Source organism: Pholcus phalangioides, unplaced genomic scaffold, assembly GCF_987345545.1.
Source record: "Pholcus phalangioides strain wild (caught in Gottingen) unplaced genomic scaffold, Ppha-v1.0 ptg000007l_1, whole genome shotgun sequence".
Lineage (NCBI taxonomy): Eukaryota > Metazoa > Arthropoda > Arachnida > Araneae > Pholcidae > Pholcus > Pholcus phalangioides.
The window spans coordinates 59652501-59670536 of NW_028301600.1; the positions used below are offsets into that span (position 1 = coordinate 59652501).

An 18036-nucleotide genomic window follows, 5' to 3' on the forward strand; every position below is an offset into this window, starting at 1 on the left:
TGGTTAACTAAACTTGATTATAGTTTAATAATATCCTTGAAAAAATCCAAACAAAATGCACTTGAAGCATATTTTTGTATCCTACAAAAGGGGGAAAACTATGCCATAACAGTTTAAAGATTGATAAGAGAAAAGAAGGCGGATCATATCGAATGCGCAAACTGATCAAAGTTCAGTACGAGATGATAACGGGGACTAATGTGTATCTCTATTTCATTCTAATTAGGATATGAATCGAGATAAGCATAGAATATCTATCGAAAATATTGGTAAAATATTTAAAAAAAAAAACTTATCGTTTCAAAGAAACTCGTCCATTATCTGTTTATAATTGGACTGTAAATCAACAAAACAGGTAAGAAAAAAAAAATATGCCCACGATTTTGTTCTTACGAGTTTATCCATTTTACACTGAAAAAAAGAAAAAATGTTCATAATATTTACAGATTGCTTGCTTTGAAAGAACTTATTGTATCCTTGATTACAGAAAATTTAAAATACTGTTCTACACTATTTTCATGTAGTGTTTCATTTCCTTTGTGACCATGACGATTTGAAGCGTAAAAATAGTGATATTCTAAAGCAATGGTAGCTGGGGCGTCGGAAGTGCTTCGAACCAGTGGGGTTCTCCACTTCAATTACATATAAGAAAATTGATGTCTGAATCAATTCTTGGGGTGCTCGGACCCGTTCTACAAATTTCCTTGGGTGCTCGATCACTCGCAGCACGCCCAGCTCCGACGCCACTGAATGGTGCTCAACTTTTTGTGAGCGCGGGAACTTCATTGGTTTAAAAATGTGTCGCGGGCCACTCAAGTGATCTGTAAATGCACCACTGGATGCTTAAGTGATCTGGAAATGTGTCGCGGGCTGCTTTAGTGATCTGTGAATATGCTGCGAGCTGTTTAAGTGATCGCGGGTCACTGAAGTGATTTGTAAACGTGCCGCGGACCACTTTAATGATTTGAAACTGCACCGTGGGTCACTTAAGTGATCCGAGGTTTTAGGTCACGGGCCACATTAGATGACACCGAGAACCACATTTTGCCAGTCATGGAATGAGTATGAATGTTCTAAAGTAAGGTTTACGAGGTTTCTTGAGAATTCATTCATATAAAATCACTATCATCTCACTCGGTCATATTTATGTATTTTGCGTTTGAAGTATACGAGGGGGAAAAAAAGTTGGCCTTCACCAAGATGCGACGAAAAATAAACAGAAAACAATTTGCCATACACTTAGCGTAAAAACTGAAAGATTATACAGGTTTTAGTGGATGGCTGTTTCATTGTAGCACGATACGCAATCAAATAGGCTAATTATATGAGAAGAATTATAAAAAATACATCTGCGTGTTAGCCTGTGCCAGATGGCTTTTGACCGAAAGAGCTTTTGTCGCAGTGACTATCATAATGCCTCTTAAGAGCATTGGTTTTGAAAAAGATTCGAATCAATTGGCAATTAATGTTTCTAAAAGGGATTCTGGCTATTCTTGATTAATGATATGGTGTGGTTTCAGCCGATTTTACATTCAATAGCACGATGCTTAATGAGACCATTGAGGGAAAACCATGGGACTGGGAAACCCATGCATTTGTTTTAATATCTACCCATCCATATAAATTACTTCACTTCTACGTGCATTGTGTCCTTTAAGACATGCATGCTCAAAACCATGGCCCGCTGGCCTCATCAGATTCGAAGCCATCTGATGAGGCCAGCGACCTAAAACTCAATTTTTTAAAAACTAACTAAACACATTTACAGATCACTAAGTGGCCCACGACAAGTTTTCAAACCAATGAAGTTGCCTGCAGTCTTCTAAAGGTTGAATACCCTTGCTTTAAGATATGAGCGTTCAAAGCACGTCCCATTTCCGCTACTGGCGTACAGGATTTCCAATCTACTTAAACCGGGATTACATTATAAAATTTTTATAAAAGATCTTTTACGAAACTTGAAAAAACAACTAATAGGCTTATTGGTTAAATTCGCTCAAATGTAACCGATACGCTTGTTGGTTGTTTTTTTCAAGTTTTATAAAAGAACCTCTTGTCAAACTTTTAGTGTAATCCCGGCTTTAGAAACTTTTGTCAAAAAAAATATATATTAATAAGACTGATAAGAGCCGGTGCTTATTGCTGAAAATTTATAGCTTATGCTATAACTTTTCCAAACTTTTGACACCTGCGGCATCCTTGCTTTTGAAAATGTTACATTTCGGTTATATAAAAATTTGGTTCCTCCTAACGAAGATCTCTTCAACATTTTCAGCGTCTCGAGCAACGCCGTATCCATTACCGTATCAGAAGAGCATTCATGCAGCAACTCTGACATCGGCGAATCGGCACGATGGATGAAATTTGAATGGGGGTATCAATCAAATGACTCGCGAATACAAAATCAGGAACAGCGATCGACCGTGCTTACGAGAAATAGGTTGAAGATACTTGTTCTAACCGTTGAAAGGGCACAAACAAATATCCTCAGCCAGACGCGACGCTCTTGGGAGCAGTGGCACTCACTTTGAGAAAAACTGGCATAAATGAATGTAAGCGCAAAAGGTCTTCAAGTTATACTATTTTGTAGAAAAATTAACAGAAAAACCAGAAAGATTTAAATCATATTTCTTCTATGAATATCTCTGCAATAAATTGCATTTTGAAAACTAAGTTGATAAAAAATCGTAGAATACGTAATTTGCACTAAACGTAAGCTGTTGTCACCAGCATACACGTATGCATAAAATTCATGATCAAGGCGAAAGATGGGCCCCAGTAGAGTATTCGTACAATATTAGCATGCGTTTTATCATACTGTCCAAGCAAATACACATGCAATTTTGCGTTTGCAGAAATATCCCGGTTTTCTACCCGTAATGCGAAGGTTGAACTATTTTAGGTTTGCATACATAACACAAGGGAAAACATAAAACACGAATTAGATCAAGTTGATGTAAATTTGCATGAAAATATTCATGCGATATCCCGTTTCTAGTCAGATGTTCTAATTTTTTTAAACAAAGAGGAAATATAATTTGGCATTTGAAGACTTATTCAATCTAATTATAGTGCACGCGTTTCCGATTCTGGAAACCCGATTCGTCTCCGATTGGTTAAAAACCCGAATTTAAACCTTTTTTTTTAGCTTTAAATTCAGGTTTTTAACCAATCGGAGACGATGCGGGTTTCCAGAATCGGAAACACGCGTGCACTATAATCATACCCTAAGGCGACTAGATAAGCTATTTCTCTAGAGGTTGTAATTCAATCTTTTTTATACAATTTTTATGTTACCGATATGCTTGAAAAGAACCTCTTAGAAGATAAAAATGCAAATCATACAACCGTACTGTTAATTTTGGCTTTCTAATTTGATCTCGGGGTTAATTTTTTGAAAAAGAACATATATGTTACGGCACTGGCGAAACCAGAGAAAGGTAATGCTACCATCCTACTATGACTGGGTCCAGGCATCGTCCTCGGTGAAGCAATAATTTATGACTTTCAATACAAAGGCCATAGAATAATGACGAAACGGGAGGTTTTTCTCCCCCACCAAGCATCTTCCTTTGAAATTTCCGAAAAAGTACGGCTTTTCTTGACGCGGGTTGCGATTGCTAATAGCATTTGGCTATTTATGTCTAACAAAGACAGATAATTAAAGTAAAAGGTAATAAAAGTCTTTGTTGGACCATAAACAGCAAACTGCTATCGGCGACCGCAGCCGGCGTCAAGAAAAGCATGAATGAATGAACGCCAGGGGCTCTGCCACCGGACTTATCCCGTTGCCGAGATCTCTTCAAGCCCAGCTTCGTGGCAGAGTCTGGAACAAAATGAGTGCACCTAACAGTCTGAGTGTGTAGCTAGTGTTGTGCTTGATATTTCAGTGCTGCCATCTATACTTCAAATTGTGAGTGAAGTGTAATGATTGATGTAATGATGATGTATTTGTTACGTTGTAGGCCTGTTGCTCTCTGTGGCGAGACTTTAACGGGGAGATCGGCTCGCATTCGCGCCTTGAAGTTGGAAACCACAGAAAACCAACTTCAGCCGACCACCACTGTGGCACCGGTGGGGTTCGAACCCGGATCCTCGCGGTGCGAGTCCGTCACTATGACCACTCGACCACCACAGCGGCCGTCAAGAAAAGCAGTACTTTTTCGGAAATTTCAAAGGAAGATGCTTGGCAGGAGAGAAAAACCTTCCCTTCCATCATTATTCTACGGCCTTTGTATTGAAAGTCAAATTATTGCTTAACCGAGGCCTGGACCCCGTCATAGTGGGATGCTAGCTTTTAAGGACAACTGCCCCGGGTATCAACCTTTAGAGGAGTGGGCGGAAACAAAGAACATTCCACAGTGAAGGGAGTAAAATCAGGTTCCCCCTCAAACATTTTAGGTTACGAAAGTGGTTACGGTAAATATGATAAATCCAATTTGGGAAGTTTGACAATTATTGCGATTTTATCATATTTACCAGTGATTATGTATAATGCCCAGCTTGTATTGGTGAATATGATAAATCAATAAATTAAATTTTCCGGACATTTCACGTAAACGTCAATCTAGAATAATGAATATGATGGAGAATGCTAGTACATTTGTTTGCTCATGTTAACACGTGCAAACAAAAATTTATAAACATGAAGAAAGCCAACATTAACAAAAAAAAAAAAAAAGACAAATTTATTTTTACATATATTTTAATTGGATTTTTATGGCAAAATACGCTTAGTGCATGCATCACATTTACGGACAAAACTTTGTTGAATTAACCCATTTGTGTGTACCCACTATACTGGTTTGAATACAGCTTAACAGAAAAACGTTTGTGTTGCAAATTTTTTCGGAAAAAATACTCGGGGCACAAATGAGTTTGTGATATTTCCATGTTTTCTTCCATATTTAAACTTATCGAGACGATTGGTGATTACGCATATAATAACAGATTTATCACACACATTTACCGTAACATACATGATTATACCAATTGACCCCTCGTTACCTTTATACATTACCGTAACATAACATGGCTTCAAAGTAACTTAAAGCGCATCTGACTTTTCAAAATCATTGAATAGTTTTCATCGACGAAAGACGAGATATTTAAACGAGATTTGTTTTTATAAAAAAAAGTAAAACGAAGTTGGATGTCTCTTGAGCGACTTACCAGATTAGAGGTACGATTTTCTCCAAACATATACAGAATTATAAACAGGTGAGAAAAGAGTGTAAAACCAACCTTTACGTCGTAAGAAATGCATCGGAAAGTGTATTTACTATTCTCTTGGAGAAGCGAGCGTGTTTCGAATGAACAACATACATCTGAGCTTGAAATCTGCTTAACACATAATCCCCGCGTTGAAATTTCTCTTTTTTTTTTTTTTTTTGCTGTTGTTGCTCTCTCAATGAGAATTTATCGCAATCATCTCAAGAAAGAAATTTATGCCGGCGACTGTCCGAACCAAGAAGATAAGCTCGATAACGCTTATGTTTTCTTCCATAAAAGAATTTACTTAGACATTTAAAATAACATACGTTCCCAGTTTCTGAAATTGCACTTACGGTTTTATGTTAAATTCTGAACAAGAAAACAAATCGTCTCATTAACTTTCGAGAAAAAAAAAAAAAATGGAGAAAAAACAAGAAACTTCATTTTGAATTCTTTTTTTCTGGAAATGGCCGAAAATAATTAAGTCCACGTAAGTTCTTTCAGAAACTGCATGTTTGAAAATTGTCCTTTTTTTTCGAATCAATTTGAAAGTTGTGATCTTGAGAAATGATATTAATAGAATGACATCAAAACAGAAACCAGCTGTGTTCGTAAAATCCCTGTCGATGGTAAAGGATAAGTAAGTTACATGTCTTAAAAAGGAAACGCAAAGAACTCGTACGTTATGATAACACTGTTATCAAATTGCCGCTATTATTTAATAATCCAAAACTCAATCCGGTGTAAAAAGAGGATGAAATAAAAAGATTATTTGGTAGTACTTAGTTCATTTATATTGTGATAATAACCATCGGTGAAGAAATACGCTGTTTATATGAATGCGTTGGAATCCACGATACATTATTGTAATTTATATGAAATGTTGACGCCCGTAAAGGAACTAGTCTAAAATTCAAGGATTCTCACTCTAAAGCCATACACGGCCCCTGGAAGAAAAACCGTTAGAGGGTGGGACTAGGGGGTCCGGCCCCCCAAAATGTTGGAAAATTGCTGATTTTTATGGAGTAACATGGTTAAGTCTATTGTTTTGTCACTTTGGTTCCCCCTGAAACATCAGTTATCCCCTCCGAAAGAAACTTCTGGCAACGGCCCTGCCTAGAAGACATAGGATCTGTTTAAGGGCACCCTAGCAAGGGATAATTAACAGACAAGTGACGAAAAAGGAGAAAACAATGAAATAGCTGTATGTGGATCATTTAAGAGCAACTTCATAACGGGCCTTAAAATCTGGGATTAAAATCTGCCCAGATTTTGTTGCCCTAAAAAAATCTTAAAAAATGCTATCAAGCTAATAAAACAAAGTTCTCTTGAAAAACCGGTTATGTTCGAATGTCGGAAGAAAAAGTTTGACTGCATCAAAAATCTTTTTTTTTCCTCAAGTTTTTTTCCTTTCTCGTTTGGATTTCATCAAAAATAACAATTTTTCTAATAAGCGAGTTATAATTCATGACTCGGTTAGGGACACTGGCGTTATGGCACCCACAAGGGTGGGGCTTACAGGGCTCCGGCTCGGTGGCCCGAGAGACGATTCTTATCTTTTTTTTCACAAGAAATTCACGAAAAAGTTGAGAGGCCCGTGAAGAATCTGATCGAAGGGTCTTGTTGCTAGATCTGGTGGCCATGACTGGCGTACTGGGGGAGGGGGGAGAATAGGGTTTTTTTGCAATAAAAAATGAAACTCCTCCCAGGAAACCCTGTGTATGCCTATGGTTAGGACACCAAAAAGCATCCTTTATTTTATTTTCCAAGAAATTCAAGGATATTTTTCTCATAAGTGCTTAATGCAATCGGAATATTCATAAAATTGTCAAAAAAATTAAAAAAAATATCATGGAAATGCCAAGAAAGGCCCTAACAGTGAAAAAAGCAGAAAAATGCAAATGACAACATCCGGGCCCTGATGATAAGGAAGAAAAGTATCCGCACAACGTTTGAAACTCAGATGTGATTCATATTGCAAGGGGTTGTATATTTATCAAAATTAAAAAATTCACTTTTTATACGGATATGTTCTAAAAAACCTAATTAAAAAAAGTTGTCCTGTCTCTTCTGACATTAACGAAAAATTTCACTTTTCTAAGTAATATTCGCCGAAATATTTTAATTCAAAAATTGGAGAAAAGTTGGGAAAGAAAAGAATGAACTAAAGGACAAGCTCATGCTGTTCTTTCCCCCCACCTTTTCTGATTTTATGAATTCAAGTATCTCAGGGATATTGCGCTTAGAAACGTGGAACGTCTTTTGTTGGCCAAGGCATCAACTTTCTAATTGGTTTTTTTAGGACAGGGTGACCGTACAGAAAGTTGATTTCTTTATTTGAATAACTACACAATCCCGTTTGCAATATGAATGACGTATTCATGCGTTATTTGAATACTTTTTCAGATTAGAAGAATACCTCTAGGATGAACAGTTCACCAGCAAAATGTCTCTAAGGGAATTAAAGATTAATTAAGGTTAATTAATTTTTACGGTTAATTAATTAGAGCAACTTTTGTAAAAATTACAGTTGAATACAGTATCATGAAAATTCAAAAAGATATTGACGATATTGGGAGCTGTAATTTAAGTTACTTGCTGAGTAGCTGGATGAGGGATTTCCCACAAATTGATATTTCGATTATTTTGTCATTTGACACCATACATACACGTGTTATGCTCAAGAATTTCTCTTGTATGGTATCAGACACGCGTCTTTGCTCATTCACATAATGTTGTGGGCTTATTCTCAAAATAATCAAATGATCAATTTGAGGAAAATCCTAAAAATCAACCGAGAGATCAGTTTTAGGAAAATCCCTTATCCAGCTACTTTCAGCAAATAATTTGAATTACAGCTCAAGTTCTCTCTCGTGTCTCGATTTCTTTCTGAATTTTCATGATATTCAACTTTGGTTTTCACAAAAGTTGCTCTATATCAAATTGTTAAGAAAAAGTTCATATCTTTCGCGCATTCGTACTTAAAAATTATTTCTTTTGATTGCTTATATCTCATGAAATGTCCAATGGTTTTATTTCCAATTTCAGTAAAAATTGTAAATTTCTACGTTCTCAAATTTTTTGTAAGTTTCGTTAAATTTGGTTGAAAATTTCACTTGTTGTGAGCAGCAAAAAAAAAAAAACAACACATGTGATGGAAATTGGGATTTATAGGAGAAACAATATCTTTGTGAAAATACACGCAATTTTCGCAAAAATAGACAAATTGAAAAGGGCAAGTAAAATATTTTGCGAAACTTATTTGTAGCTCTTCCCGATACAAGGATTGATCAAAAATATTTTTCTATTTTATTTTTTCTCGATCCCCCAAAAGCTCGTGACCAATTTTCACTGAGAATTGAGTACAAGAGTAAGGCTAACGTAACCGAAATTTCAGAACGATTCTCATTCCAGTATTTTTCTAGAAATTCGAAAAAATTATCGAAATTTCAAAGTGTACACACACACGGCAATACCGGGTGTATGTCTGATACGGTTTTTACATCTATATACGACGAACGGTTGATGTAAGAAGGTTTTAATTAAAAAAATACTCAAAAAATGTGTCCAGAAATCACCCATTACCAGTTTTGAGAGAACATATAACGTTATAAAAAAACCAAATTTTTATACGTCCCTTCTGTTCTCTAACTTCTAATTAGAAAGTTGTTACCCTGTCTCTCCCGAGGCTAACAAACATTTCCATGTTTCCAAGTGCAATATTCGCCGAGATATTTGAATTCAAAAACGGAGAACAGTTGCGATAGAACAGCATAAACACACTTCTTTCCCTCATTTAAGTCGTTCTTTCGCAACTTTTCTTTGATTTTTTGATTTCAAATATCTCGGCGAAGATTGCACTTTCTAACATGGAATTTTTTTGTTGGCCTCAGGAGAGATAAAGTAACAACTCTCAAATTGGAAGTTGGAGAGAGAACGGGAGGGGGGGGGGAGCGTATAAAATTCATACTTTTTATTTTATCAGACAGTATTTCACACTACTAAACCACACACATGCACCTCGTCCATATTCCTTGAGGAACTTCTAACTATAACTTCTGTGAACTATGCATATTGAAAAGTGCGTGTTCGTGTTGTGAACCTAACGTAAAGTTTGTTATTGTGTAATGCTTGTTATGTGTAGTGCTGCCATCACCCATAAATTTTTCTAACTATGAGTTAAGTGTTATGATTCAATAGTTGTACCGTTGTAGTCCTGCTGCTCTGTGGTGAGACTTTCAACTGGGAGATTGGCTCGCACTCGCGACGCGAAGTTTGGAAGTACAGAAAACCAACTTCAGCCAACCAACCACTGTGCAACGGCGGGGTTCAAACCAGAGTCCTCGCGTTGCGAGTCCATCACTAGGACCACTCGACCACCACAGCAGCAGTATTTTCACACTATAAAAACTGGTAGAGTGAATTTTGAACACATTGAGCATTTTTTAAATTAGAATTGTACCTCTACGACGAACGGTTGATGAGATAAAGACTGAATTAGGACTTACAGGACACCCTGTATAGTGTATATTCGCTGCGATGCTCTGGACTTTGAACACTCGTGTATGCAACCATGAAGTAGCGACATCAACGTAATTTCCAACCAAGAAAAACAGTTTTTTTGTATCGAGAATACAAAAAATCTATGAAATAAAGCTGTTTTTGTCATGGCATTTCCTACTAACAAACATGGTGAAATACTGTGCGAGAAATGTGAATTATTTACTAAGTCAAACACGGAATCATTTTGCATTTTATGGCAATGGAACCGGAGATATTAAAAAAAAAATCGCATGTTTTTTAGTCATCTAGACGAGGGGTCATGGTTTAAAAACGATTGAGAAACACGAATCTAAATTGTTCACGCAATCGCCGAGTCGGTAAAAAAGCGCATCATTATTTCATTCCGGAAACAGATGCGCCTACAACAAATACGTGGTTTTGAAAAGCGAAACAAATCCTAAATATTTGAACATTTGCTTTGTCAACAAGAGAGTCGCGGGAGAAATATTGATGCACAATATGTGAAACTAAAACCGGTATTACACAATAAAAGTTTGATAAAAAATTTTATAAAACTTGAAAAATGTAACAATAAGCGTATCGGTTACATTCGAGCGAACGTAAACCAACAGGCTTATTGGCTGCATCAAATTTTATAAAAGAACGTTTATCAAACTTTCATAATGTAATGCCGGTTGCCTGTAAGGCCGGCATTACACTATAAAAGTTTGATAAAAATTATTTTATAAAACTTGAAAAATGTAACCAATAAGCACGTTACATTCGAGCGAACTTAACTGATCCGCCTATTGGTTGCATTTTTCAGATTTTATAAACGAACTTTTATCAAACTTTTATAGTGTAATTCCGGCCCTAGGCAGATGCCATAACAGCGGTACTTCAAGAACGGGATTATGCTCGCTTTGAGAAGGAACCACTTCACGTGCAAGCGTTTGGCAAGAAAATTGGATCATCTCTAATTAAATCAGCAATAAATATGGTAACCTTGTCCTAACCTAACTGCATGTTAGAAAAACGATGAAGTGGGGGGGGGGGAGAAATATAAAAGGAAAAAGTATAATAGATAAGTTTTTAGTTCTCTTTCGCTCTTACATGTATATAGTAGAGATACGTCAAAAAATTCTTCCGTAGATAATAGGGTTGCTATTAAGCCGATGATGAAGAGAAAGAAAACACGGAGAACTTGTTTAACTTCATTCCACTGGAGTTTGGACGTAATATTACGCCCGTGATCGAAAAGAGTAACTGGAATTGCCAAACGATCGCGAACGTGAAAAACAACACTTCACGGACGGGGCGTTTTTCTTCTTTAAACCAGTTCTTGCACAAAACGGATCTCGTCTGTGACAACCACAGAGTAATAATACTATAGAGTGCGCGCGAGGGGTTACAATGTGAAGCAAAGATCCGGAGTCACGTGACTCCGGTCGAAAGGCTGGTCAGGGAATCTCGCTGGTAATGCTTTCCTTATGGCTACTCGTATGACGATCTACACGCGCTGTCTTATTTTTGATTAGAATGGCCAACACTTGCGCAGCTTTCGGATGTTCTGAGCGGTTTAGGAAAGGGGGACCAGTATCCTTTCACAAGGGAATACTTTTTTGCTTATTCCCCTTCTTATAAATTAAAAATTTGAATATTAAATTGACGATGCAATGGATTTCTGACGTAATCTCAGTTTTTAACGACTCCATTTTGGATTTAATTCAATTAAAGTTCCAAGTTTTGGTAAAATTCAAATGTCATGAATCATTATTAAATGTTTTAATAGAATTTTTGGCAATAAATGATTGAAATTGTGAGTTTTATGAAGTTTTAACTGAAATATACGTCTCCGCAAGATTTGGCGAGATTTGGCGAGCTAGTGAGTTCATTCGAGTTTTGCTCAACTTGGAAGAAAATATGCTTTTCAGAAGGAGAAATTTATGAAAAATATTCTATTTAAATAGAATGTGAGGAAAACTTTCCCCCCCCCCCTCTAGACAATTGCAGTTTTGCATAAAAATGCATAACGACCTCTAAAAATAATAGTATTTTTACCCCTCTTCACACCTGAGATAAAACTATTACAGAAAAGAAATTTTTTTATTCATTAATTTATGTTTGTTGTATGTGAAATTGCCGCTTCAAACAAGAAAATTAATTATTCAATTGATTTTTTGAGTCAATATCTGTACTAAGACCTGAAGTCATATATTGTGTACCTCAGATGTTATCTTGAAAAAGAATCATTCTAAAAACGATTTAATACCTTAAATTAAGATTAACATATGCATACTTTTGGAGCGAAGAGATTACATATGTCACATATATATATATGTGTGACATGTGTAAATATTATATTATATATATGAAATATTATATCCTAAAATATTATATATATATATACACACACTTTAAATTATTACATATATACTCTACATGGAATTTTAATTCTTATAATTTAGAGAAATTGATGATGAGATTCTGTAATTTTCTTGAGTAAAATCTATTTTAATCCTGAAATATTATGTAAGTGTTCACAGTTTTGTGTGATGAGGTTATAAAATGTTTTTCAGGAATGTTAGAAATGAAACTTTTTCTTATTGTTTGAATATTATTTCATGACTGAATATGGTATGAGTGTGAATGTGTTACATTACATAACATAATATGATGCATTATAATTAATTATATATTAATTATGAGTATATAGAGTAATTGTAATGTTCTGGAAAGATATATTTTTGTTTTAATAACCCCTAGTATAAATAAATTTTCGAAATTAAAAGCGACAAAGTGAATGAAGAGAATATTTAAAAATATAAATGAATTAGGCTTTACAACATATACGTTGTTCCGTTTTCCAATATTTGTTTATTTTATAGAATTTATTTTTTCAAATCTGATACTCCCTAAATATTTCACATAAAAATGAGTGAAATTCATTGAAAAAATGAAGGAAAGTTTTCATCAACTTGATCGAATTGAGTCAAATTTCGTTACAGCAACATCCTAGCTTCTGCGAAAACGCGCCAAATGTAATAGCGCAGAACCTGTTCTTTCCCCGACAATACTGCTCATCTTTTCTTCACGTTCGACAAGTTTTATGAATAGCGTGCGCGGTCTATTTATATCTTAAGTCTATGGTGACAACTGCTTGTGCGTTGTGTGAATTTTTGTGCACGGGGATAATCACTCGTCTGGAATCGGCCTTAGCCTAACGATTGACCAAATGGTGCATCATTAGGCCGATGCCAGAATAGCACCATAGTGCTGTACTTTGTGCAACTGGAGAAACTATCTCCGTATCGTCAATGTTCTGACTTAAACAGTGTTTATTGTATAAAATATTTTTGCTGTTTCGTTCTGATTTCTGACACATAAATCGAGATGAATATATTTCTTTGCTAATTTATAGCCGTAATTAGTGTGCGTACGCATTCATCTAATACTCTTACATTTCTGTGTCATGATCGTTATGTGTAAGCGTTTTAACTAGTTGTGAATTAGAATAGTGTACCATATTGTCCCACTGGGGAAATATCACGATGTTCGTGGCATGACCGAAGGCGTAAGTAAGGAAGGGGGACATGTACCCCCAAAAGCCGACTAAAAATTAGAAAATTAAAATATCGAAATAAAATACGTTTTATATAGTATTTTTTAACCAATTTCTGTTAATGTAAATGCTTTTTGAAGGGTGGTAATTCTAAGTTTTTCGGGAACCCCTCCGAAGCTTTTTGTACCCCCACCAAAGGTCAATCCTGCTTACGCCCCTATGTAAAGGTTTTGAAAAAATTCCTTTTCAAATAACCTTAAAACCCATTTAAGCTTTGTTCTCAATCTTGTTAATGGGATGCTTTCTATCTACCCGAATCTTCAAGTCGTCCTATGCCCATTAGTTAAGACGGCCCTGCATTCTGGTTCTTTGATGGGCCCAAATTCAATGTTTTTTAAAGGGGCCTCCATAAATTTATTTTCGGTGAATGTGTGAAGAGCAAAAATTAGTAAATCTCTAGGCATGCATATAAATATTAAATAGGGCAACAAAACTATTCTCACACAGGACCGCAAAATGACCTAGTCTGGCTTTGCATCTACCGTTCATAGAACAGAAAAACCGCATTTTGTTCGAATCTGAAATTTGGTGATAAGAGTCGACTTCATAGATCGATTTTGCCTCACCACAGCAAGGGCTCTGCACCACCACACTATTTTATGTACACGAGGGACTTGCAGTTTAATCCTTTCAGTGGCACAGTACTTGTAGAAATCGCTGAACCCCTTGTGAAATGCCATATCTTTTATTGAAGTAGGCTTTCCTCCGATTTTCAGCAGGTGCAAAGTAAGGGTATAGGGAAAAGTGTTTTATTGAGAAATCAACTTTACAAAATATTTGGGCTTATTAATGCTAAAATAAGGGGCTTTTAAGGAGGAGAGATGTCTTGTCAATGCCGCTGAGTGGATTAAAGACGTCAATCGTGAACCATTTTGTCTTGTTAAAGTTTTATTTGGCAATTTTTCTGATAAAAAAATTTATGAAAAAATAAATTATAAAGATACATCGTGTGGAGTTGTCTTAAGGCCATGCCCACTCATAACTGTCACAGAACACGTCCACACTAATACACAAAAACACGTGTTCTGCGACTTGTCGCTCGACTGTATATGAGCGTGGATATGACCAAAGAGAGGGGTCAGGTTTTTTTCTCACAAAGCATAGAGTAAGTTTTGAATAGACTTGATCATTTCATAAAGGAGCACGAGATATGGCCGATGCTAGGCATCATACACATGCGTGATGTATATGTGCCCGAAGATATTTTTGTTGAGGTACCCAGCATTTCATGTACCAAAATATCGATTTGTCAACATTGCACATCTTTTCAGCTTTTGAAATTGCGCTTGATTGCATCACAACTATAACCAGTCATTCATAAGATTAATAAAACTTACGTCCAGTTCATATTTATTATAAGTATAATGAAACCCCCCCCCCAATATAAAATTCAATAAAAATATTTTTCGAGGATAAAAGGGTTCAAGCACGCAAATCCGGATAGAAAAAATAAATTTTGATCGCAAATCAATATTCTCTAACAATGAAAAGTAAATATCATAGGTCGAAGGGGTTTTTTTTGTCTGTAAATTCAAAGTAGTCGGCGAGAAATTACTGCTTCCTTGATTAATCTTAATTTTGAGCTTAGGTGAAGTTAAATTGGTGATTGATTAGTTCCGACGACGTGAAGGATGGGCTCATTTCGACAACTCAAACTTTTATACCTAGGAGAAAAAACGTGGGTAAATTTGTGAGAATTCCAGGGTTTGTTGAGAAAAGTGGGCTGTCATTAGTCGTGAAAACACCAGACGAAAATTGGTTGCGGATGGATGCGGTGTCTGGAAAAAATTTCCATTTCTATATTGAATAGCAGTCTGGCGAACATAATATTTGGCGGAAATACACAAATAGTCATCCATATAACACGCACATATTACCCAGACGAAAATTTTAGGTTTAGATCTCGACTAATACCGATCCTCCTAAATTTTTTTTGAATGCTTTTAATTTGAAAATTATATTTAAGGGACTAACAAAAAACCATTTCAAGTTAACGTGGTAAAAAGTTAAAATTTTCGATATAAATATTTTTTTCTTCAGTTTATGGCAGTATGACACTCGATTAGTCATTGAAACCACGTCCGATTTGAAGGAACTTCTATTTTATAACCTACACGATACAGTATTTCAAAATTCTTTGTCTACAATTATGCAGTCAGAATCGATCAAGCGTTAATATGCTACTTTTTAATTTAACAGAATATATATCTGCTGAAAAATTCTAGATTATCAATCAGCACGTATAATACCATAAAACTTTATTAGAAAAAAAAATGAAGTCACAAAATAGCAATAAAGTACGATTAGATTATTTCAACTGCATACGAGATTTTGTTAGATATCTCAACAATAAGAATTTTCTCTCATTTACAAAGATATATAAATTTAAAAGTATTTTATATCGTGTCCCTTATGTCAGAAACATGAATGTGCAAATTTCAAAAACTTAGGAAATGTTTATTTTACGGCTGTTATTTTCCGTAAATGTTTTGTAACGGGTTTCAAGAGGATAGTTTTTAATCGCTTTCACATTCGCGTTTCTGGAAAAACTTGGATAGCAAAATAAGTGATCCAGCCAGCTGATAAACCCTAAAAAGTAAAAATTTGTGTCTATTCATGTCTCTAGCATAAGGGGAAGGGACGATATATTCTATTAATTCTTGATTGTATCATCGATCAAACACGCTCAACAATATTTCCGAAATTGATGATTTTCTCAAAGAAAAATTTCGGATACACGGAAATCGTGGAAAAAAAAAATGCTTTCGATTTATTTAAAAATTCCCAAGGCATTTTAATGATATAACTACGATAACAGCATGTGTGTCAATTATTAAAGAAAACGAAAAACGTGAACTTACCCGATTATAACTAGTCAAGTTTAATTCTTAGTCGGACATTTATTCACGTGAGAGGAGATGGAGAGATTGGCGTGTTTTTTTGTTTTTGTCTTCCAAGAATCTCCTGTATAAATAAAAACAACTAAAGCAGGTTATACATAGCGAACATGCACTGAGGAAGAAAGTATCATGTCCAACATCTATCTCATCATATCAGCATTAGAGAAGCTTTTTTCGGCCGAACGTGGCGCGAAACTGAACGTGAAAAGCATACGTCTGATGTCGGTTAGCGCCAAATTTTATTGTAACAGTGTATTTACGTTTTCTTTTTATCCCGAATTGCATTTACTTTTTTATAGGTATTAATTATTGGCGTCTTCAATATATGATTGATAACTCTTCAGACATCTCTTTTTTCTAAAATCCCATTGCTACATTAAGAAAATTTTCCTTTTAATTTAAAAATTAAGGTAATTTTCTGATTTTTCTATTAAATCTTCTGATTTTTTTTATTTTATTTTCTTTGCTAATTCAGTGGAAGTAATGTGATACGTTCGGGGGATTATAGTTAATTTCAACTGTCACGAAGTTTATTTTTATCCAATTTTTACTCCGACAAAATCCCACTACTTCCAGGGTTAGACTGTTTTAAATTGTTCAGTTTGATTCAGATAGACATGAATCAGATTAATGGTAAGCAGACGTAGCAGGATGACTGAACGGTGATTGTTCTGCTGTTCTTGTGGGGGGGGGGGGTCTATGCAGGGCCGTCCCAACACCAAAATGAAGCAAGAATCTCTGCTTCGTACTTTGCCAGAAGTAACAGTTTACATATTTACTTACTCTCGAAAATCATAGCACCACATCTCGTCATGTCAGACTTCTATAGACATCAGACCATAGCTGGATGGGCCCCATACAAAGATGGCCCTGCCTACCAATTTAAATTATTCTCGCAAAACGTGGTATCAGATCCCATTATCATGAACCACCTTGTGCACTCGAGGTCCCCGGTGGGTTCATACGTTAAGGCGGTCCTCGTTCTGATGGATTTTGAAAATAGTCCATATTTTACTTAAAAGTTTTATTTCTTTACATCTGAATTTATTTTCACACCTCTGTATGCCCCCCCCCCCCCAACAGCAGCTTGTCATGGCTCCCTTCCAATTTTATTTTTACCCATATCCATCCTGCAATATCTCAGGATCACGAGGGGCCATATGGCGCTAAGTTGAGAAACACTGAGCTAGATGACCAATAACATAGGTGCCATAGAAGGGACCACTTAAATTGGACACGAACTGAACTGCTCTAAAATTAAACGGAAGTCTATAGTGTCCCCGAATAAGTCAAGGTATGCTTAATAAGTCAGATTAATTTTCAACAACTCCACATATCCTAGAAATAGGTCAATAGTAGATATCACATCTCTAATACTGCAGGACGTAGGGACCACACATGATTTGAGAGACATACATGATTTTAATGAATGCATTATCCTGGTTCATCAAGTATTTTTTCAGGGATCGCGGCCACCCTTACAAGACGTGGGGCCAGGGGCGTCTTAATAATTCCGTTTCCCATTAGCCCTGTTAATATATATTCTGTGGGAGAAGGAAATCGGGCATTCTCAAAGATTCATAAAGTACGTATTACAAAATATACAGGAGTGCTGAAAAATATCCATACAAAAGTATAGACACACACAACGGAATGTAAATTTTAACAAAAGAAAATTAATGAAAATTTCGAACCAAGAAAATTTTAAATTAATCAAAGAAATAATTCCAAAACCAATCAAAATTAGGGCCTAATGAAAAAAATTGTCAGGCAACTAATGAAAATTTAGAATCGATG

The 18036-nt window shown here is 35.7% G+C and overlaps 1 protein-coding gene across 9 annotated transcripts in view; it reads right to left on the minus strand.

Annotated features, from left to right (window-relative positions):
• Window positions 1-16485, minus strand: part of LOC149085566 (serine/threonine-protein kinase Sgk2-like) — a 125321-nt gene extending 108836 nt beyond the window's left edge. Inside the window, exon 1 of one of the 9 annotated variants that reach the window (XM_089233676.1) lies at window positions 16201-16400. Coding sequence is in view for 3 of the 9 variants with exons in the window: in XM_089233670.1 (XP_089089796.1) it covers window positions 5245-5266 (22 nt within the window). In the remaining 6 variants the exon portion in view is untranslated. Of the gene's footprint in view, window positions 157-5244; window positions 5381-16200 lie in introns of those variants that run through there. The other 8 variants (XM_089233675.1, XM_089233670.1, XM_089233669.1 and 5 more) reach the window with 8 other exon arrangements.
• Between the last annotated feature and the right edge of the window lie 1551 nt (window positions 16486-18036).